This window comes from Schistocerca americana, chromosome 6 (assembly GCF_021461395.2).
Source record: "Schistocerca americana isolate TAMUIC-IGC-003095 chromosome 6, iqSchAmer2.1, whole genome shotgun sequence".
In the NCBI taxonomy this organism is placed as follows: domain Eukaryota; kingdom Metazoa; phylum Arthropoda; class Insecta; order Orthoptera; family Acrididae; genus Schistocerca; species Schistocerca americana.
The window spans coordinates 134,122,229-134,145,913 of NC_060124.1; the positions used below are offsets into that span (position 1 = coordinate 134,122,229).

General features: G+C 41.9%; 1 protein-coding gene across 1 annotated transcript in view; it reads right to left on the minus strand.

Moving 5' to 3' along the window:
* The window catches only part of LOC124619830 (polypeptide N-acetylgalactosaminyltransferase 35A), a 165,276-nt gene that overhangs the window by 114,107 nt on the left and 27,484 nt on the right, over positions 1 to 23,685 (minus strand). The window contains exons 2-3 of the mRNA XM_047146438.1: positions 17,081 to 17,200; positions 3,608 to 3,746 (exon numbers count right to left, since the gene is read on the minus strand). Of these exons, the coding sequence (XP_047002394.1) occupies positions 3,608 to 3,746; positions 17,081 to 17,200 (259 nt within the window). The remainder of the gene's footprint in view (positions 1 to 3,607; positions 3,747 to 17,080; positions 17,201 to 23,685) is intronic.

The following is a 23,685-nucleotide window of genomic DNA, read 5'->3' on the forward strand; positions in this document are numbered from 1 at the left end:
GTTAACTTCCCAGAATTTCTTAACCTCGAACCTTGCCTCACCATCATTCCCCAAATCCCTCAACATGCAAACTAACCTTACATCCACTGAAAGAACCACAGTCCACCATCTCAAAAACTGATCCCGACCTTATAATCCTACCCACAGACAAAGGCTCCACTACTATTGTTTGAACCGCAAGGATCACTTGGCAGAAGGACTCCACCAGTTGTCAGATACTTCCACCTACAAATATTGCCATGGTGACCCCATTCCAGAAATCCAGCAGGATCTCCAGTCATTCCTCAAATCCTTAGGCCCATCCCAGAACCTCTCGCCAGCGTCCATCTCTCTGCTCACCCCTACCACTCCCCCCCCCCCTTTCCACCTTCTTTGTGCTTCCTGAAGTTCATAAACCAATCCATCCAGTACACTCAATTGTGATCGGTTACTGTGCCCCACTGAGATAATCTCTCCTCTCGTTGACCAACACCTCCAACCCATTACCTGCAACCTACCCTCCTATATAAAAGACACCAACCATTTCCTCCACTGGCTCTCCACAGTTCCTGCCCCTTAACCACATGGTGCCCTGCTCGTCACTATTAATGTCACCTCCCTTTACACTAACATACCCAATGCCCATGGCCTTACTGCTATTGAACACTACCTTTACAATGCCTGATGGGTCCCAAATCAACAACCTCCTTCCTAGTCACCGTGACCAACTATATCTTCACCCACAATTACTTCTCCTTTGAAGGCATTACCTATGGCATGGCATGGGTAGAGGTCTGCGCGGATAAGAAAAGTGCAATCCGCATCCGCACCGCATCTGCAAGGTCCTAATCCACAACCGCATCAATTAATCCGCATCCGCAAGTTCCTTATCCGCATCTATTGAAGTTTTGAATGAGTAATTGATAGTAATAGACAGTAGTACTTAGAATTATGGTATGTAATGACATAGTTATTGTTAGGGTGCCATTTCTGCGACAACTTAACTACTTTTGAATCACAGGAGATGCTCTATACCTACTCTAAAGCAGACCATTCCAAATAGGAAAGCATTGGTGCTCCAGAGCACACACACATTTGCCACGACGCATGTTGTCACTCGGTCACTACAAAGCGCTAACTGAAGGCAGCAGAAAATTGCAACGGGCACCTGTCTGGTAGACAGTGGGCAGGTTTGCCACCCAGAGAGCACTTCAAAGGCCACACAAAAGACACGGTCACGGAAACGGATTAGGTGCCGGTCTCTTGGGTACAGCTACGTCGGTCGTAGCCAGGGGCTGAGGACAACAGACATCCGCTCTACCCGGGCCCTGCAAGATTCCAAGAATGTCAACACACTTGAAATTTTCAACTAACATTGCAACATACGTACTGGGCAGATGCCTTGCTCATTATCCGCAGATGACCCGCGGATATCCGCACCGGTCGCGATTTTATCCGCCAAGTAACAAAACTGTGGATATCCGCATCCGCGCAGACCTCTAGCTATGAGCATCCGCATCACACCATCCTATGCCAACCTATTCATCGGCCATCTAGAGGAATTCTGACTAAACACCCAGAATCCTAAACCCCTCCCCTGGTTCACATTCACTGATGACATCTTTGCAATCTGGAGCAGGGAGGACACCCTATCCACAATCCTCTCTCTAAAACCTCAACAACTTTTCCCCCATTTGCTTCACCTGGTCCTATTCAACCCAACAAGTCACTTCCCTAGATGTTGACCTCCACCTCAAAAGCGCCTACATCAGTACCTCCATCCATATCAACCCCACTAACCACCAGCAATACCTCCAATTCGACAGCTGCCACCCATTCCACACCAAGAAGTCCCTTCCATACAGCATAGCCACCTGTGGTCATCGCATCTGCAGTGATGACCAGTTCCTCTTGAATTATACCACGTGTCTCACTGAAGCCTTCACAGAACGTAATTATCCTCCCAACCTTGTACAAAAACAAATCTCCTGTGCCTTATCTTTCCAGTCTCCCACCACCTCCCAAAGTCCCACGTCTGGCCACAGAGGGGCATTCCCATCTTAGCTCAGAACCACCCAGCACTGGAGCAACTGAATTACATTCTCTGTCAGGGTTTCAACTACCTTTTGTCGTGCGTTGCAATGAGAAATGTCCTGCCCACTATTCTTCCCACCCCTCTCACAGCGGTACTCTGCCGTTCACTGAACCTACACAATATACTCGTCCATCCCTACACAACCCCTGCTCCAAACCCCTTACCTCATAGCTCATACCCTTTTAATAGACCTACGTGCAAGACCTATCTCATACAACCTCCCACCACCACCTACTCCAGGCCGGTCACAAACATCACCTATCCCATCAAAGGCAGGTCTGCCTGTGAAACCAGTCATGTGATCTACAAGCTAAGCTGCAGCCACTGTGCTGCATTCTGTGTAGGTATGACAACCAACAAGCTGCCTGTCTGCATGAATGGCTACCGCCAAACTGTGGCCAAGAAACAAGTGGACCACTCTGTTGCTGAGCACGCTGCCAAACAAGACATCCTTCCCACCAAAACCAGGTTTTCTGAACTGCGTAGATGGGAACTTTCCCTGCAATATATCCTATGTTCCCGTAACTCTCCTGGCCTCAACCTTCATTAGTAGCTGTCCTCACTCATTCAGCCCCTTCCCTAGCCCCATTCCAGCACTACACAGCCGTCGTTCCACCACCAAACCCAGTGTTTTTGTTCCTGCCCCCCTCTTGCCTTCCTTCCGTCTAACCTGCAGCACTTCACCATCTGCCACAGTTACCCTACTATATCTCCCCCTCCATGTGCCAACTTCCTTCTTATGCCCACCCAGTCACCACTCCTATCAAGCACTGGTACTGCTGCTCGCATTGTGGCCCCAGTTGCCTGAGACTGCAGTCATGTGTTAGTGCGCGTGCAGAGGTGTGGGTGTGTGTGTGTGTGTGTGTGTGTGTGTGTGTGTGTGTGTGTGTGTGTGTGTGTCGTCTATTTTTGACGAAAGCCTTACTGGCCAAAAGCTTTATTTGTGTCAGTCTTTTTGTTGTGCCTATCTACGACTCAGCATCTCCACTATATGGTGAGAGGCAACTTTCTTTTCCATAATATTGTTACATTCCATCCTGGATTTTCCATTGTTTGATATTGTAAAATTATAATACAAGAATCAGAGGAAATTCATCTATGGAAGATGTTCCATAATAAAGATAGCAGTGTCTAGATAAAAGAGCCCAGGAACCAGTTCCATGTTTTTTCAAGTGTGCCAAGTGTCAGGCAAGTTATGAGTGCTGCAAGAATGGTACTGGTTTGAAACAGTCACTTAATGCATTAATAGGATGGATGAACAGCTTGTTTTATCACAGTACCTCATTTATGTCTAAAAATATCAAGTCATATCATGTGCAGCAAAGTAAGTATGAAATGGAAGAAGTTATGGTAGAGAGATCCTTAATTGTAAGTGTACAAAAGATATGTACAAGTAGATTTAGGTCACAGGAGGAACTTGAATGTTGGAAATGTACACTACTTTATTACACATTTAATTATGGAGTCTTTGATAATTTACAATTATACTTCAAAATCTAACACTACGAAACATAAATGGGGCTGTTTACTTACAGAGGATGCCTAGTATCTGGGATTTTCCGAAGTGGGCCAATTCTTTCACTAACAAGTGTGTTGAAGGCATGCTTCCTGTAACCCTCATCCCTGGCTTGTCTTTCTGCAACTGACCGTACCATGCCCAACTGGTCCAACACTGAGAATATTAAAAAGAGCATATAAATCAGCATCAACTAAAAAAGTTAGAAATAAATGATACATGCCATTTTAAAAAGCTACATTAGGTATCTAAATGACATACAAAAATGAAGTAAACTTGGACTTCTTCTTTGTGAATAAATGATAGCCTTCATCTGATGAGTTTTTAGCAGGTACAATTATCCTTAACTGAGATTCCTTGAATAGTCCAGTATTAGAGTATTTTTCTCCATCTATAATTTCATAGCTATGTCAAATTTTCAATTTTTCTTATGTCTTTCTTTTTGCCGTTCAAAATGCCACATAATGTGGGAAGAATCTTTCTTAAGTATGTGACAGTAAATATTGTGAGACAGTGCCCTTTGTTAATGTTATCTATGCACTGTTAAAGTGTGAAAATGAAGATGTGACATTTGCATCAAGAAAGGTGTCATTGGATTCAGGAAATGGATGGAAATTTCTGTATTGGTTTTTCAATTGGCTCCTGCAGAACTGACACAAAGTACTGTTGTCCCAAGAAATCCCTATACTATTCAGGAAAGAGGCTCATGTGCTGTTTGCTCTGTACTTATAATAGTGTAAAATGACAACCAATTTAAAAAAGCACCCTAAGACTATTGTGACAATTCAGTATACAGTACACATGTGAATCATTGGTCCCTACTTGCTTCAAAATAAAACCAATCTGCTTCAATAAAATTGCAAAGAAAGACAGATGTAATGCCCAACACCATAGGTAAGCAACACTTGAAAAGAAGCCATAGCGATAACTAAGGCAGCAGATTATTAGCAAACTGTGATAGTATGAATCATGAACTGAAAATTCTGGTCACCTTCGTATCAAAATGAACCACATTATGAAACTGTCTGAAGGAACTCTGCTTTTTGGCTGTTTTCTGAATTCTTAATCATAAGCTACCAGCATCACTGCTTATAGTAACAGCACACCAAAACCACACTGGCTGACAAATAGATCTTTTTTCTGTTGTTGTTGTTGATCAGGAAGCACAACAAATTGGGTATTAGCACCCACACAAAAAAATATGTAGAAATCTCAATTGAGAAATAACACAGCCAGTCAGTTGCAAATAACTGTTTAATACATCTACCTAGGTTTCGACATCTCTACGGCTGTCTTCATCAGAATGAAAATTTAAAAGCCCTATAAAATAATACATAGAAAAATAAGCTGACAGAAACGTTAACCAAGATGAAAAATGTCATAATATAGAGAGGTTACTTACATAAATTTACATTTCGAGATGGCATTAGTCAAAGTTTAGTGCAGTCGTGTTCAAGTCAAAAATTAAAACATTCTAGCCTTTGGTACACATGCTTTGCAAGGAACAACAACAGACTGAGTGGCGCATTAGTTTATATTTCTGTAATGAAAACAAGATACAAGTTGCACCACCTATCATGTGCAGACACTGACATATGCCCATTTGAGACATCATAACAGAAATAATGAAGTTAAACAACAGTTTAAAAAATTCAAAGGATGAATTTTAATGTATTTTCCAAAATACAAAGTGGTCAAGTATATGAAGCAACAACTAAGAGCCATCTATTAGGCGTTATTGAAATGCCCGTTACATAAAGTATGGAGTATTGTAGAATATTTACACAAACAGCTGCACAGTTTAAAAACATCTGCATGAAGGAAACTTTAGTAGTACACATCTATATGAGATTTGACGAAAAAGATGTTTCTGAAAGTAGTGAATTAAAGAAATTTAAAGACATTTTGGTTACATAATTGTAACTATTGAGGATGAAATATGCTTGAAAATCTCCAGCTTTTCGAGTATGTGGAGCCTGTGACCTACCTTTCTTTTCTGTAGGTAAAATGGAAATTTCTTCAGCACTTTTCAGTTTGTGACCACAAATTAACAGATGATTGACAAAAAGGGAATTATGTACATTAGTGCCTCTTTTTCCACAATAAATGTTCCTTATATCTGACACTGAAAGATCTTTGAGTTTGTACCAAATCTTAAACAGGACACATATCACAAAGGACTTTATAAACTCCTGAAGTGTGTATAGGAGCAACTGTGGACTTGAGATTTTTCTGCAAGTTATTGTTAGTAGAAAAGGCAACTTTGTATCCATATTTTTTAACTAGAGGGTAAAATGCTCTTGAGTTTAGCCAGTTTCTTTTTGTGCTTTTTAGCAATGCAATTCTTATAGCACTCCCTCCCATCATTAATAAAATCCCAAAATGCATCAACTTGAAAATTAATTCAATTAACCCTTCTATAACTTTTCAGCTACAGATCTGGGTAGTGTCATACTCTCGGTACTTAGATGACATTTTGATCATACACAATGGTTCCTGGGAAGGTATTGAGTATTTGTTTGGGATTTTAATAATCCCCATGAAAAAAAAAAAAAAAATCCGCTTCACTTGTGAATTAGAGCAAAATAATAGCCAGCTACATTACTTGGACCTTAGTTTTGTCATCGACAATGACAGACTTTCCTTTGGTATTTTTCAAAAAGCGACTAATTCAGATTAGATTGTGCCTGCTAGTTCAGCACAGCCAGCTGTTCATCATCAGTTTCTGTACCTTTGTCACCAGACAAACTTAATGACGAGATGAATTTAATAGTAACTGTGGTATTTAATAATGGTTATGATCCCTCGTAAGTTGAAAACATCTTCAAAATTAAAACTGATGCTTAAGTGACTACTTTACGCATCAGTGGTGTTTCTGACAGTAATGAATATAAGAGAGTTTTTTGGATTCCATTTTTAGGCCCTATTTCTTATAGAATTTGTTGTCTTCTAGTTAAAAAATTTGGATGCAAGGTTGCCTTTTCTACCAACAATAACTTGCAGAAAAATCTTATTTACAATCTCAAGTCCACAGTTGTTCCTATACACACTTCAGGAGTTCATAAAATCATTTATGGTATATGTTCTGTTTATTATATAGGACAAAATGGAAGATCTTTCCATGTCAGGTATAAGGAATGTTTAATGGGAAAAGAGATACTAAAGTTAAGAACGGTAGCCTTATCCTCAATGAACAGTTACAATTACACAACAAAAATTTTTTCAATGGCTTTAACACACTACTTGCGGATTTTTGATTCCTTTAATTTTTATTATGTTTTTGTGCCTCTAATTCTGAAACATCTTTTTCTTTAAACCTCATATAGATGTAAAGTTTCCTTCATGCACATGTTTTTAGACTGTGCAGCTGTTTGTGTAAATATTCTACAATACTCTGTACTTTACATAATGTGTATTTCAATAAAGCCTAAGAGATGGCTCTTAGCTGTACTTCATTTACTTGACTACTACGTATTTTCCAAAATACGTTAAAATCTCATCCTTTGAATGTCGTTCTTTTGTTTTACAATTAACTGTTGTTTCATTCAATTATTTCTGTTATAACATCTCAAATTGTCATACGCCACTGTCCACACCCAACAGGTGGTGTAATTTGCGTCTTGTTTTCATAGCAGCAGTGTAAGCCACGGGGAGATGTTTTAGCAATATAAACTACACTCCTGGAAATTGAAATAAGAACACCGTGAATTCATTGTCCCAGGAAGGGGAAACTTTATTGACACATTCCTGGGGTCAGATACATCACATGATCACACTGACAGAACCACAGGCACATAGACACAGGCAACAGAGCATGCACAATGTCGGCACTAGTACAGTGTATATCCACCTTTCGCAGCAATGCAGGCTGCTATTCTCCCATGGAGACGATCGTAGAGATGCTGGATGTAGTCCTGTGGAACGGCTTGCCATGCCATTTCCACCTGGCACCTCAGTTGGACCAGCGTTCGTGCTGGACGTGCAGACCGCGTGAGACGACGCTTCATCCAGTCCCAAACATGCTCAATGGGGGACAGATCCGGAGATCTTGCTGGCCAGGGTAGTTGACGTACACCTTCTAGAGCACGTTGGGTGGCACGGGATACATGCGGACGTGCATTGTCCTGTTGGAACAGCAAGTTCCCTTGCCGGTCTAGGGATGGTAGAACGATGGGTTAGATGACGATTTGGATGTACCGTGCACTATTCAGTGTCCCCTCGACGATCACCAGTGGTGTACGGCCAGTGTAGGAGACCGCTCCCCACACCATGATGCCGGGTGTTGGCCCTGTGTGCCTCGGTCGTATGCAGTCCTGATTGTGGCGCTCACCTGCACGGCGCCAAACACACATACGACCATCATTGGCACCAAGGCAGAAGCGACTCTCATCGCTGAAGACGACACGTCTCCATTCGTCCCTCCATTCACGCCTGTCGCGACACCACTGGAGGCGGGCTGCACTATGTAGGGGCGTGAGCGGAAGACGGCCTAACGATGTGCGGGACCGTAGCCCAGCTTCATGGAGACGGTTGCGAATGGTCCTCGCCGATACCCCAGGAGCAACAGTGTCCCTAATTTGCTGGGAAGTGGCGGTGCGGTCCCCTACGGCACTGCGTAGGATCCTACGGTCTTGGCGTGCATCCGTGCGTCGCTGCGGTCTGGTCCCAGGTCGACGGGCACGTGCACCTTCCGCCGACCACTGGCGACAACATCGATGTACTGTGGAGACCTCACGCCCCACGTGTTGAGCAATTCGGCGGTACGTCCACCCGGCCTCCCGTATGCCCACTATACGCCCTCACTCAAAGTCCGTCAACTGCACATACGGTTCACGTCCACGCTGTCGCGGCATGCTGCCAGTGTTAAAGACTGCGATGGAGCTCCGTATGCCACGGCAAACTGGCTGACACTGACGGCGGCGGTGCACAAATGCTGCGCAGCTAGCGCCATTCGACGGCCAACACCGCGGTTCCTGGTGTGTCCGCTGTGCCGTGCGTGTGATCATTGCTTGTACAGCCCTCTCGCAGTGTCCGGAGCAAGTATGGTGGGTCTGACACACCGGTGTCAATGTGTTCTTTTTTCCATTTCCAGGAGTGTATTTATTAAGGTAAACACTATCACATTTCATTCAACAAAAACAAAAAGGGTAATATGCTGGAACAGGAATAAACACACGTTTAAAGTTCATAGACGGGAGCCATCACTAAGATTTACACAAAGCACTGATGAAAGGAAGGAGAGGGTACAAAGCAGCGAGGCACCATTATTCAACTGTGAGCTACCCCTGAAATAGAAAATAGGGTGTGGCAGAGAAGGAAGTAAACAACATCAAAAAGCAATTGAAACAGAGTAAGACAGGGATGAAAGAGTGAGCTGATCAAGTAAATAGGGCCAGGGGTCCAACAGACCCAGCAGACAGCGAGAGATGCCCAAACCCCAAAACAGCTCCAAAAGTGGGTTAAAACATTATATCTAAGATGCCATGCTGTGTGGGTAGGTCCTCCTGTCGGGTAGACCATTCGCCTGGTGCAAGTCTTTCCAGTTGACGCCACGTTGGCAACTTGCGTGTCGATAGGGATGAAATCATGATGATAAGGACAACACAACACCCAGCCCCTGAGCGGAGAAAATCTCTGACCCAGCCGGGAATTGAACCTGGGCCATTAGGCATTACATTCCATCACGCTGACCACTCAGCTACCTGGGGCAGACATATCTGAGACTGAAAACAACTTCACGTAGAAAACGGAGAAACAATTCAACCTGCTCTGAATTATCAACCATTACAGAGGCAAAGAATATGGAAAGCCATGCATAGCATGGAGGGCCAGAAGGAAGGGGCATTCTACCTTGATACAAGCTCATGTCTGTAAGGTTCCATAACCACAATGGTGGGTAGCTTGTTATGCAGAATAAAACTATGGGATAGCCTGGTATGGTCAACATGCATGTGACGAGGACAGTGGATTCCTTCCGGTAGGAAGGAAAGGAAGAACGCAATGCAGCAGTAGCCTTCTCGATACAGTGGAGTTCATTAGAGGGGGCAGTAGCTCACCAGACATCATCCATCTCTGAGTGTGCAGAGGTCTTATTTGTGCCCGCAGATCCACATCTGGTACCGTCAAAGCGAATGGGAGGTGAGTAATTTCTCCTATAGCCGCTAGTCGGCCAGTTTATTCTGTCAGATACCTAAATGACTTGGCAGCCAGAGAAAGAGTATGGAGCAGGCAGTATGACTAAGGTAGCGAGGTCACGAACAGCAGAAACCACAGGGTGAAGAGAGTAACAATGGTCAGTGAACTGGACACTGTTCACAGGGTCAGTGCATATTAAAACAGAGTGAAGGGAGTCCAATTTTGGAGGGCTCTGTTAATGCTCCGCTGTAAAAACGTTACATTATCCTGGCAACAAATGATGTTCCTGAATGACAGGAGATGTAAAAGTGTATCCCATCTTATCTACAGTTATAGAGCAGTCAGTGTAAGAAATGGTACTCCCTGAAAGTGCTGAAGACCTAAATGTAGCAGATGCTGAAAGGTCATAGGGACAACAGACTCAGGTCTTTGAAATACATCAGTCCTAATTTGTGTCCTGGGCACTGTCCATGGGAGGACAAGTGGAGATCCTGGAAGAGTGCTGCGAGGGGAATTCCAACTGGTAATCCCACCTAAGGGCACATATGCAGAATGACATACAATGACCATTCAGAGAGTTGTCAATAGTGATTGCATAGGAGATCAATAGTTGGCACTGTTGGAACTGAAGCGGGAAGATACCGACTTCAGCAACGAGACTGTCTGCAGGACTAGCCTCGAAGGCACCAGTGTCCAGTCACACCATGATGATGGATTGAGTATAACAATTTCAATGCTGAACCATAATAGAGTCAGAACGAAACCAGGGCCTGGTAAATATGGATAAGAGTAGCATGATCCACACCCCAAGAAGTGTGGGCAAGGAAGCAGAGAATGTTAAACTTCTGAATGCAGTTAATCTTTAGTTGAGAAATATGGGCCAACCAAGACAGCTTTTTATTAAAAAGGAGGTTAAAAAAAAAAAAAAAGGAACTAAGCAACAATGCCCAAGTACTGCCTATCCAAGCAGAGTTCTGAGTCAAGATGGACTGTGGTATGACGACAGAAATGCATGATCCACGTTTTTTGCAAGAATTGAAAACTATAGGCAAGTTTCCAAGCAGAGGCCCTGCAGATAGCATCCTGGAGCTGGCTTTCAGCGAAAGCCACAGAGTGGGGTTATAGCAAAGCATACATCGCAGGGGGACCAGCGGCCTGACAGAAGTCACCAGCTGCCAAGAGAGACAGGTTTTTTGCCTGGCTTAAGGGTATATGGAACGCCCTATGATTACAGTGTTAAATTGAGCTAAAAGTTAGGAACATTTTCTCATTTGTTATTTGGACGATACTCCTGATTTTTTCACAGAACGCAGAGATATGCTCTGCTTTTATGCTGAATTATTAATTTTGAAAAAATAATGTACAGTTTTTCAGATATTTTATTTTTTGTAAATGTTAAAAAAAGTTATACATTTTAACAAGTATTTTAAAATTACATCCATTAATACAAAATAATTGCACATATCTTTTAATTCAGATATATTAGAAGGTCTTAAGGAACAACTACAGAAAATTTCATCTTTCTACTATAAATAGGCCCTGAGAAAATGTACCTTATACACAAAAAAACTAAAGTTACGAGAAATTAGCTCTTTTAAATTAGCTTCAAAGTTTTTACTTCAGTACAAGTATGCTCCATAGCTTGTATCATCAGAATCGTCCAACAGCTTCCTCTTGATGGCTCTGCTATGCTGTCTAGCCATCTTTGAATATACTTTTGTGGCATTATCTGAAGACCTGAGCCATTCCTTGTCCAAACAAAGCATAGCTGCAGCATTTGTAGTGCTACACAGAGCCCCAATTTCTGCAGAACTTTGCACTTTGTTATATTGCCCTGATTGAATGATGAAACAGCATCACAAACACCAAAGTGAAGTGTGTTTATACCCACAAACACAGTTTCAGGTAGTCTATTCCATATCACATGGTTCACACACACATTTGGATTTTGAGTCCGGCCATGAAGACATTTCTTTAGTAGACTAATATCTGCGAGGTCTCGGAATATTGGTTTTATTTCATCCATTATGGCAGGTGGCAGGTGATGAGGGTGATTGTATTGTTTCTTAGTTACCTTGCCTCTGTTGTACTTGCACAAACTATCGTCTCCTTTTGGACATAGCCCATGTTGAGGATTCTCATTGTTTGAAGCTGTATGAAAAAACAGAGCCCAGACTGCTCTTCTCATTAATTCTGCATCTGCTGTATTCTGTCTTATTGCTAGACCATAGCACTTCTGAATATGATCACAATTTCTTGCCTTTCATGCTAGCCTTGAGCTGTCGAAGTCTTGATCCCATCCTTTTCTGAACATGGCCAACACACTCCAGTTTGGAAATTTTCCCATCGTTACCATAGGGTCTCAGTTCCTCAATTTCTTTGAAAGCCTTTGAGTCACCATCTCCAAGATAATTTATGTATCTAACATTGTACCATTTTACTGAGCGTTGATAAATACTTCTTACACCAGCAACTTCCATACCACAACTTGACCCATAGTAATTTGCCATGCACTCCTCTTCATGTTTATTTTTCATTTTCTCCTTGCATCTGCAATGCTTGGAAAGTATTGCCACATCAACAACCTTACCAGTGTCCACATTTGTAGCTGTTACTACACCATTCAGAGATGTGTGGCCTCTCTTCTGCCAGCTTCCATCAAAAGCTATGGACAAGTCTCTGCTATTATTATTTTCAACAACTGCTTCCTCAACAGCATCTTTCATGTTTTCCTGTGCCACATCTTCTACAGCAGAGCCTATTGCAATTATGTGTTTGTTAAATTTTGAAGGTGGAGGAGGGAGGTTCATCACACCACACAACATGACACCTGCAGCCCTGCCCTTTCCTATACACTGTAATCCATAAACCAGTCTAATGTTTATATCGTATAGTTTACCTGTATCTGCAGTAACATGTGAGGAATTGAAGAAAGTAACACTGTGTTTGCAATAACTGCACATCAACTCTAATTCACAAGCAAGTCCTACATGTAAGTTTGTTTTCAATGAAACACCACATTTTCCACATTGTTTGCAGCACACATTGTTCTCCAAAACGTCTGATAATAGAGACGTTAATTACCTCATATTTTGTAGTCCCAGCATTTAGTTTCTTGTATTCTTCTTCAATTCCAGCTAGTTTTCTTCTTGAAGCACTTTCCGGTGTAGTGGCAGCAGCATCACTCAATGTATCACTACCAGTGTTGAGGTTAGTCGCTACTGGGACATCAGATACTGATGAAGATGAATCAGACGAATTTTTAGTACACTTTACTTTCTTGCGCCAATGTACACGCTTTCTAAATACCTTCAGACTAGGTCTTGGCATGTTGAAGGAAAGAAAACTCAATGACTTCTCCACATATGACTTTCACAACAATGACATGGATGTACTCACAAAGGAAACAATACAAATGGTGCAGAATCTATTGTCAACTGTCTAGCAGTGTAGCCAACAGAAAAGCTAACTCTCTTGTGCTCAATTATATCTCTGGCAAGGCTGTCTATATCAGGTATATTTCGCGTCTCATATACAAGGTGCGGAACATCGTGTGTCGAAATTATTTTAAAAAATTATTTAAAATAGTTCTATTCACGTCATCCAAATATTTTATACATGGTATTAAATGGGAGAGTCTAAATTTTTCGAAAATGCATTTACCCAAAAATCGATTTTTTCATCGAAAAACTCATTCCGTATACCCTTAAGCATTCTGATGACAATGCTATATCACCATTCCGAAGCGGAGACACCTTCAAACCAAATATGATTGAGGGCGCTGTGTACATACAGACTTTGAATAACATTCAGGTTTTGTATCATCTGATTATTATGAATTGAATCAGGACCTGGAGCCATGTCTTGAGATGAGGCAAGAGTTTGAAGCAGTTCCCAGTCAGTGAAAGGTTCATTGTATGATTTGGCTTGGCAGGCATGAAACATAGGGGGACGTCTTCAATTAGTCATCTCAACAGTAGCACGGCGGCCGGTTAAGAAGAGGACACTGATGCTGTTGGAAATTTGGTCACAAGGTGTTCAGCAAGGACTGATGCATCAGTACAAAGACAGCCCTGGAGGACAAGACCTGGAACAGCTGTCGACTTTGGGTGGTTCGAAAGACTACAGATCTTGGTCCACACCTAGAATGAAATGGCACACTTTCCCAGAGAGGGGACGTAGCACTCACAGCAGCCGTTCCTACTGTATTTGGCTGGATAGAAATCCTCAGCACGAATTTACTTAAAAGTGATGATGTTGTTCTGTGAACAATGTTGCTCGAAACATTGCAGGGCTCTTTAGCAATCCTTAACAGATACTGCAATGTCTTTCATCCACTATGGCACCGACCAGCGCCGCAGAGGACCTGCAAAAGGGGAATAGCAGTTCCAGCAGTGTGAGGGATCGTGTTAGAGATGTCTTGCACTACCTCGTTGATGCAATCTGACAAGAGGGACATAGGAAACAGCAGAGGTATACAACTGTCAGTCAGCTCTTCAAGACACCCAAAGTGGTAGTTCATCCATCTGGCAGTGATAAGGAAGGGACAAGATCACTGTCAGTGGCTAATTTAGCGAAGCCACAAGATTGGGGTCAATAGCTGAAAAGGTGCCCAGGGTGGCACTGAAGTGAGTAGGAGCACCATCACTGAGGAGGCACAGATTATGGTCAGTTGGTAAGAAGCTGATCAATTTGAAGCCCCTACTAGACAGGGAGTGGTGGGCACTGAAGTCTGCAAGTAGGAGAAAAAGGGGGAGGGGAGTTGTTGGATTAAGGTGGTTGCCTCAATGTAAGTAAGTGGCTTGTCTGTAGGTAAATAAACATTGCAAATGGGTATCATGGAGGACACACACACACACACACACACACACACACACACACACACACACACACACACACAATTTTGTGCCTCAGCATACAACAGGTGGTCAATAGATTTATATTCCTGAATTTTCTTATCTTTCTTGACGACTTGGAAAACTGGTGAATATGGAGGATGGTGTTCTGCGTGACTGACACACGAAGGTGGTTATCCAAAAAGACAACTTTTACGGAGCGAGCTTTTGCAGTTGTCAATTTTGGGTCCATTGTGCAGCAGTATGACAAATGACCAGAGCATAAGCGTCAGAGGCATCACATGGGTGGTGGGACATAAGGTTTCAAGTCACATGTGTACACAATGCCAAACTCTTTCTGGGAAGACATTCCCTTCAGACTCTAAGACAAAAGCACTTACATCTGTTTGGTTATCCTTAGGACCTTTCTGGGCATGTACACCTCATTGCTCAGGACTACCCTACAGCTCCTCATCTGGAGTGCCGGTCTCAGATGAAAGTCATTCCTTGGATCATATTCAAGGTTCTGTGGGTGGTAATGGTCACTGGCACATCGCCGAGACATTCACATACCTGATAAGCTGTAGATTGTGCAGTGGAGGAGGCAGTACATTGCACATTTTCCCCCATGACTCAACTTTTCCAAATTTATCTTCCATATGTTCCACAAAAATAATGGCCATGTTTAAGTAAAAGTATCCCCATCAGCTCGAGAACATACTAGATATTAGATAAATTGTTTCACTACCAGACATCTGGCTCGTCCCATTTCCCTTGGGGTACCCAGAGTAGTGAAAGTATTAGGGCTATAATCGTTCACATTGAAATTTCCATATCTGTCTGACAAGATAGCCAGATCAGAATGGTATTTATTTTGGTGTAATTTGAAACATTTCTTGTGTGAAACTTTCACCCTAATGCCACCTACTCTGATCAAGGACTCTCCCTACAGGTGTTACTCAGCCACAGCAAAGGCCATCTGGCAAGACAACCATTGCCAGGAGTCCTCATGACCCAGGAAGATGGGGAACTAGTAGCTCAGGTATCAGCAGTATGGCCCCTGTGTTGTCAGGGGACACAAGCAAAAAAACCCACCATGTTGGATTTGCTGCCATGTTGGCTTTGAAATGAATAATTAAGAGCCTATGCAGGTATTGTGAACAGATGATCTTTAACACTGCATGCAGTACGTGCTATTTAAGATGTTCTTCCCAAGTTGGTCCCCACTACAGAGAAAAATTTGTAAGTGAAGGTCAAATCCAGAAGGGGACCAAAAAATTACTCTAGCCAAAAGATAATGTAAAATAAATGAGGAAGGAAAAAAGAACCTAGGGAATAGCTGGGTCAACATCACAGACAACCACAATGAGAAAGTGTAAGAGAAGGAACAACAGTCAGAGATGAGAGATTGCAGCACAGGAAAGGAAGTAGGTACTGCAATACCTTGTGGCCTCATCTCGTCACACACATACTCATAAAAGTCATGAGTCCCTGAGGGGTGGTGATAAGGAAATTAGCATCCTTGCTGATATTAGCCAACACTCATTCACTAAACTCCCTATGTGACACAGTGTCTCATGAATTTAATTGCTGTACAATCTATAACTTACAGGTGTGGAACTTTAATTCGTGTAGTACTCTCAGTACTCTTTGGCACTCAATCCCTAGCACAAATGCATGTTGTCTAACTGAGTGGGAAGGGCTCATCCGAATGGAAACTTGAACAGCTGCAATGTTTTCTGGGGTATGAACTGTTCAAAGGCCATCTGGAGGCCTCTTTTTCAAGGCTGAACCAGTTCCTTCAAAATTACACACCCATGGTGTAATAACATGAGCAGATGGGACACGATGATTATGTCCTAGCTGATAATGCTGTTGAAATATCCTTTGCACAGGAGTCACACTCTCAGCCTGTTTATAAAATACTCTCACAGCAACAGCACGTTCAGCACCCCTCCAATGCTGAATGATTACTAAATGCCAATGAATTCAAAACAAATATGTGTCAGTTCAAAACAACTGCCAGCACTACAGTGTTGCCAGCACTAGCGTTCAAAATTTCTCATTTGCAGTGCGACCCTGTACTATATCAATCATTTTTTGGAACTGGTTGTATAAAGCCAAACATCAGATTGCTACAATACTTTTCCATAAAGCTAAACCAAAATAAAATTTACAATTCAGTGGGTTAACTTGACAACTCATTGAATTCTACAATTTTGTAGCTTGAACTAGTCACATATTTTTGAAATCAAAAAGTCTTTACCAACGAAGAGGAGCAGCTGTACATCAGTCTAACAATTACTACATTTTAGAGATCAAGAAATCAACAATTTTCAAAATATAAAACAAGTCAAGTTAAAATGTTTATATTACAACAATTTATTAAAAAGGTAAACATCAAATCACAGCTTACTGTTGACAAGAAAAAGAAATAAATGGACAGCTTTCACCATATAGTGAATGAGTACTCTGAAACGGAAAACAGCACAACAGATGTAGAAATATTAAGAAAATTACCTGATAATGGTTTGAATGCCTTCTGCTGAAGATAAGACAAGAGCTTGTCACTATTTTTGTAACTCCCTGCATCATGACTCTTGCTGTCTGGATCAACTGGCATACGACTTGATGGAGATTCTGCAAACACAAGATAATTACAAACCTAAAACTTCTAAGTCTACAAAATATGAAAATGTTTACTTCTGGTGATTCTGACATACTACATATAATATATGAGTTTCTTCTGCAACGTACTTTACAAAAAATAATTATTCATTGCTAAAATTAACAAACAAAGGTAGCTTATTTCTAAACATGTAGAAGGAAGGAATATCACGGATTAAAATCTTGTTAACAGTCAGGTCATTAGAGACAGACAGAGCACATTCTTGGAATATTTCAATGACAAAGGAGGAAATTGGCCATGCCCTTTCAGAGGGTCTGTCTTGGCATTTGTGAGGAGTGATTTAGGGAAATAACAGAAAACCTACATGTGGATGGCTGGACACAGATTTGAACTATCATCCTCCCGTACAAGTCCAGAGTGGGTTAACTACTGTGCCACCTCGCTTGATAGACAGGTAGAGGATGTTTCTCTTATGAAAAAATATCATGCAACACAAAAACCACACACAATAAAACCAAATAGAACAGCTTCGGGAAAAGAAAACTTGCAATGCAATTTGAACTTTGGAGGCTTTAAAGTCTCTTCAGGTTTGCTGCTGAATCCTAAAATCGAAGATTCAATATTTTGGCAATCCAACTGTTCGCCATCTTCAGGAAAATGCTGCTTTTGCTGCTGAGTCTCGCTGAGAACTGAAAATCTTTGCCCTACGTAAGCCTCTGTACAGTGCATGGCACGTGCATCGCCCTCCAAGAGTGGGCAGGTGGCACTGCCATTATTAGAAACACTGCCGGCAACAATATATTGCACTCAGAGAATAGTATTGAACATTCGGAATGGCCACACCAGAGAACATTCTGTTTTGAGGCGGGACAGTACAGAGTTCCGTGTCCTGCTAAGAGGAAACATTGTATCCATTAATCAAATTATCTGCCAAGCTAATTTCAATTGCCGCTTTATAAACACTGTTCCAAAAACTCAAAAGTGTTGGCAACTATTACAGTTTCATCAAATTTCATCCCGTGTCCCTCGTTTAAGGTATGTTCCACTACTGCCGATTTTTCCATCTGTTGTAGTCTCATATGACATCATACATCATCAGAAGGGGATAAACTTTGATGTACTATCTTTGTAGCAAGACATTGGATGGACCTACAGTGGCAGAAATGGAGAAAGGTTTAAATTTTGCTCCCACTCCAAAGGGGCTTCCTGTTACACAATTTGGAACAAGTAGTATGCAGCCTCCCTGAGGACCAGGCAGAAGAAATAAAGAACTGTCCCACACATTATGCTGGGCTTGGCCAGCACGGGATAAAATCTCTTACACAGAAGAGCAGCCATTTGTTCCCTTAGGAATGATGAAGAAGTAGTAGTACTATTACCAACTAACAAGGGGAATGACATGGGATGATTACATACTTAAAATGTATTTACTGCTCAATGACCCAGCTTACAGAAGACTATCTAGTGACCAGAAGACTTTATCTAATGACCCCAAAGAAAGGACTAAGTGCAAGACACTTTCATTTATGGGGAAAAAAACTTGTTGTCTGAAGATTTTCGAAACTTCACCCTGGTGGTGCCGTTCCGCTTAACCTGTATGGTCCGCCTAAGTTGCATAAGGAAGGACTTCCTCTACGTTCCAATGTTAGTAATTAGGGTGCCCCCACTAATACCCTGGCAAAATGTTTAACATCTGTTCTCAGTCCATATGTTGGCAAGTGCGAACACCATATACCGAATTCGGTGGATTTCACTCAATGATTGAAATCTTTGATGCTGGGTCCTTCAGATTTATTAGTGAGTTTTGATGTGGTATTCCTGTTTACACGAGTCCCTCTGAAACAGTCCCCGAGCTTGATTAGTGAAAAACTGGATGAAGAGTGGAGGAAGCTTAGTCATCATGTGCTGTTGTCCACATATTTTTCATTTAATGGCAACATTTTTTAACAGAATGATGGAGTGGCTTTGTGTAGTCCTTTATCACCCATAGTCGCCAATTTACTTATGGAGGACTTTGAGGACTCTGATTTTGCAACCAATGTATAAGAGGTGTTCAAAAAGAAATGAGCCGGAGTCTGGAATGTGCAAACCGGTGACAGGAGGGTGATATCATGGCACGTGTAACAAGGTGTGGTTCCGACCAGAACATGGAAGTTCACAGCCCATCACTAGAGGGCATGCATGAAGGAACATTTGTTCCGAAAGCTAGGAACGTAAATTTTCGGTTCTGTTTTATGTGTAGCTATCGGCTGTACTGAGCTGAGGTAAGTACTGGCCAGCCCCTCTATCTCTTTGTTAAAACCTGGTGCATTCCTTATAATTATACAGAATGTAGATAGCAATTTTCCTATAATCTGCTGAGATGTTATTCATTTTGCATATCCAAGTATGTCATACACTTCATACCAATTTGATATTTGTTGTTTAGTATCTTCATAGTGTTGCAGTTTTAATAGTTAGCAGTGCAGTATCAATATCACTTATAAGCAGATTTCTTTGTTCCCTTTTGTTACTGTGTTCTTCAGTCTGAAGACTTGTTTGATGTAGCTCTCCATGCTAGTCTATCCTGTGGCAGTCTCGTCATCTCCGAACAACTACTGGAACCAACATCTACTTGAATCTACTTATCTCACACATTTCCCTCTGCAACCACACTGACAGATCCTTCATGCTTCAGAATACATCATACCCATCTAAACACCAGCAGTCTTCTACAGCACCACATTTCAAAACTTTTATTCTCTTCTTGCCCCAACTGCTAATCATCTATGTTTAACTTTCGCACAAGGCTGCAGTCCAGACAGATACCTTCAGAAAAGATTTCTTAACACTTAAATTAGTAATATATGTTCAATTTCTCTTTTTCAGAAAGCCTTTCATGCTATTGCCAGTCTGCATTTTATATCTCCTCTACTTCAGCAATCATACGTTATTTTGCTGCTCAAATAGCAAAACTCATGTACTAATTTTATTTTCTCATTTCCTAATTTAATTTCCTAAGTATTGCCTAATTTAGCTTGAATACATTCCATTATCCTTGTTTTCATATCTTCATATTCATCTTGTAATCTCTTTTGAAGTACTTTCCAAGTCCTTTGCAATCTCTGACAGAATTACGGCACTGGGAAATCTCAATGTTTTTATTTCTTCTCTCTGGGCTTTAATTTATTCACCTCTGTAGCCAAGTGGTGACTGTATCCGACTCTCATATGGAGGACCCATATTCAATTCCTGGTACTGCCAGGGATTTTTATTTGGTCTCAGGAGGAGTGGAACAGGGTGCACTCAGCCTTGTGATACCAACTGAGGAGCTACTGGAATGAGAAGTAGTGGCTGTCTGAAAAGTTCACAACAGACGGGAGAGCAGTGCAATTACCCTACGCCCCTCCATACGCATCCTTATGACAACACACAGCAAAGGATGACATTTTGTGGTTTTCAGGGCCTGACTGTAGAGTAATGGATTATTATTATAATTATTATTATTATAAGGGAACTTTAACTCCCTTTCTAAATTTCTCCTTGATTTTCTTTATTGTCTTTATTGTATTGATCAATGCAGAGACTGAACAACATTGAAATGGGAAGGGGCAGGGGCTAGAGACATACTACAACACAGACTCACTCCCCTCCTACTTCCCTTTAATGTCCTTTGACTCGTATAACTGCAGTCTGGTTTCTGTACGAGTTTTAGACAACCTTTCATTTCCTATATTTCGTTCCTTTTACTTCAGAGTATCATAGAATATATTCCAGTCAATACTGTCAAAAGTCCCTTTCCAAAGCTACAAATACTATAAACATAGGTCTGTCTTTTTTTCAATGTATCTTCTAAGATAAGTTGGAGACTCATTATTGACCCATGTGTTCTACACTACTGGCCATTAAAATTGCTACACCGAGAAGAAATGCAGATGATAAACGGGTATTCATTAGACAAATATATTACACTAGAACTGACATGTGATTACATTTTCACGCAATTTGGGTGCATAGATCCTGAGAAATCAGTACCCAGAACAACCAGCTCTGGCCGTAATAACGGCCTTGATATGCCTGGTCATTGAGTCAAATAGAGCTTGGATGGCATGTACAGGTACAGCTGCCCATGCAGCTTCAACAGGATACCACAGTTTATCAAGAGTAGTGACTGGCATATTGTGACGAGCCAGTTGCTCGGCCACCATTGACCAGACGTTTTCAATTGGTGAGAGATCTGAAGAATGTGCTCGCCAGGGCAGCAGTCGAACATTTTCTCTATCCAGAAAGGCCCGTACAGGACCTGTAACATGCGGTCGTGCATTATCCTGCTGAAATGTAGGGTTTCGCAGGGATCGAATGAAGGGTAGAGCAACAAGTCATAACACATCTGAATGTAACATCCACTGTTCAAAGTGCCGTCAATGCGAACAAGAGGTGACCGAGACGTGTAACCATGGCACCCCATACCATTACGCAGGGAGATATGCCAGTATGGCGATGACGAATACACGCCTCCAATGTGCGTTCACCGCGATGTTGCCAAACGCGGATGCAACCATCACGATGCTGTAAACAGAACCTGAATTCATCCAAAAAAATGACTATTTGCCATTTGTGCACCCTGGTTGTCATTGAGTACACCATCGCAGGCGCTCCTGTCTGTGATGCAGCATCAAGGGCAATCGCAACCACGGTCTCCGAGCTGATAGTCCATGCTGCTGCAAACGTCATCGAACTGTTCGTGCAGATGGTTGTTGTCTTGCAAACATCCCCATCTGTTGACTCAGGGATCGAACATGGCTGCACGTTCCATTACAGCCATGCGGATAAGATGCCTGTCATCTCGACTGCTAGTGATACGAGGCCGTTGGCATCCAGCACAACGTTCCGTATTACCCTCCTGAACCCACTGATTCCATATTCTGCTAACAGTCATTGGATCTCGACCAATGCAAGCAGCAATGTCACAATACGATAAACCGCAATTGCGATAGGCTACAATACAAGCTTTATCAAAGTCAGTAACGTGATGGTACGCATTTCTCCTCCTTACACGAGGCATCACAGCAACGTTTCAACAGGCAACGCCAGTCAACTGCTGTTTGTGTATGAGAATCAGTTGGAAACTTGCCTCATGTCAGCACACTGTAGGTGTCGCCTCTGGTGCCGACCTTGTGTGAATGCTCTGAAAAGCTAATCATTTGCATATCACAGCATCTTCTTCCTGTTGGTTAAATTTCGCGCCTGTAGCAAGTCATCTTCATGGTGTAGCAAATTTAATGGCCAGTAGTGTAAGTTGGAGGGTCATTATTGACCCACATGTTCTTACATTTTCCAGGACCCAAACTGATCCACCCAAAGGTTGGTGTCTACCAGTTTTACTATTCTTGTGATAAAAAGAAAAATGTATGTCAGTGTTTTCCAATCATGATTTATTAAACTGATGGTTTGATGGTATTCATCCCTGTCGGCATCTGCCTTCTTTGGAACTGGAATTACTGCATTCTGGTTGAAGTCCTAGGGCATTTCAACTCTCTCATATTCTGCACTCAGGTAAAATAGTTTTGTCATGTGTGACTCTCCCAGAGAGTTCAACAATTCTGAATGAATGTTGTCTACGCCATGGGCCTTGTTCTGACAAATCTTTCAGCACTCAGCCAAATTATTGTTGCAGTATCATGTCTTCTGCCTCATCTTCATCTACTTCCTCATCTATTTCTGTAACACTGTCTTCAAGTTTGTAGAGCCTCTCTATATATTTCTTTCAGCTTTCCCTTCTTTACTTAGTAAAAGCTTGCCATGTAAGCTCTTGATATACATACGGGTGCTCCTCTTTTTTTCTAATCTTCCTATAGGCAGCATTTGTCTTTCCCTAGTTATGTGCTTCTATAGCCTTGTATTTGTTCTCCAACCATTCCTGCTTAGCCATTTTGCACTTTTCTGCCAATCTCCTTTTTTGAGGTCTGCATATTGATTTACTTACTCCCTTTCCTGCATTTTCATAATCTTCCAAGGATTTTTACTACACTATGTCTTTTTACCCACTTGATTCTCTACTGCTTTCACTATTTCATCTCTCAACACTATCTACCTGTCTTGTACTATATTCCACTCTCCAGTTTCAATTAAATGCCGGCCGGGGTGGCCGAGTGGTCCTAGGTGCTAGTCTGGAACCGCGCAACCACTACGGTCACAGGTTCGAATCCTGCTTTGGGCATGGATGTGTGTGATGTCCTTAGGTTAGTTAGGTTTAAGTAGTTCTAAGTTCTACGGGAACTGATAACCTCAGACGTTAAAGCCCATAGTGCTCAGAGCCATTTGAACCAATTAAATGTTACTGAATGCTCCCCCTGAAAACTCTCAATAATCCCCCGTTATTTCAACTTATCCATGTCCCATCTCCTTATTTTTCTACTTTTTCGCAATTTCTTATGTTTTATCTTATAGGTCATAACCAATAAATTGTGATTAAGAGTCCACATCTGCCCCTGAAAATGTAGAGATTAACATCTGA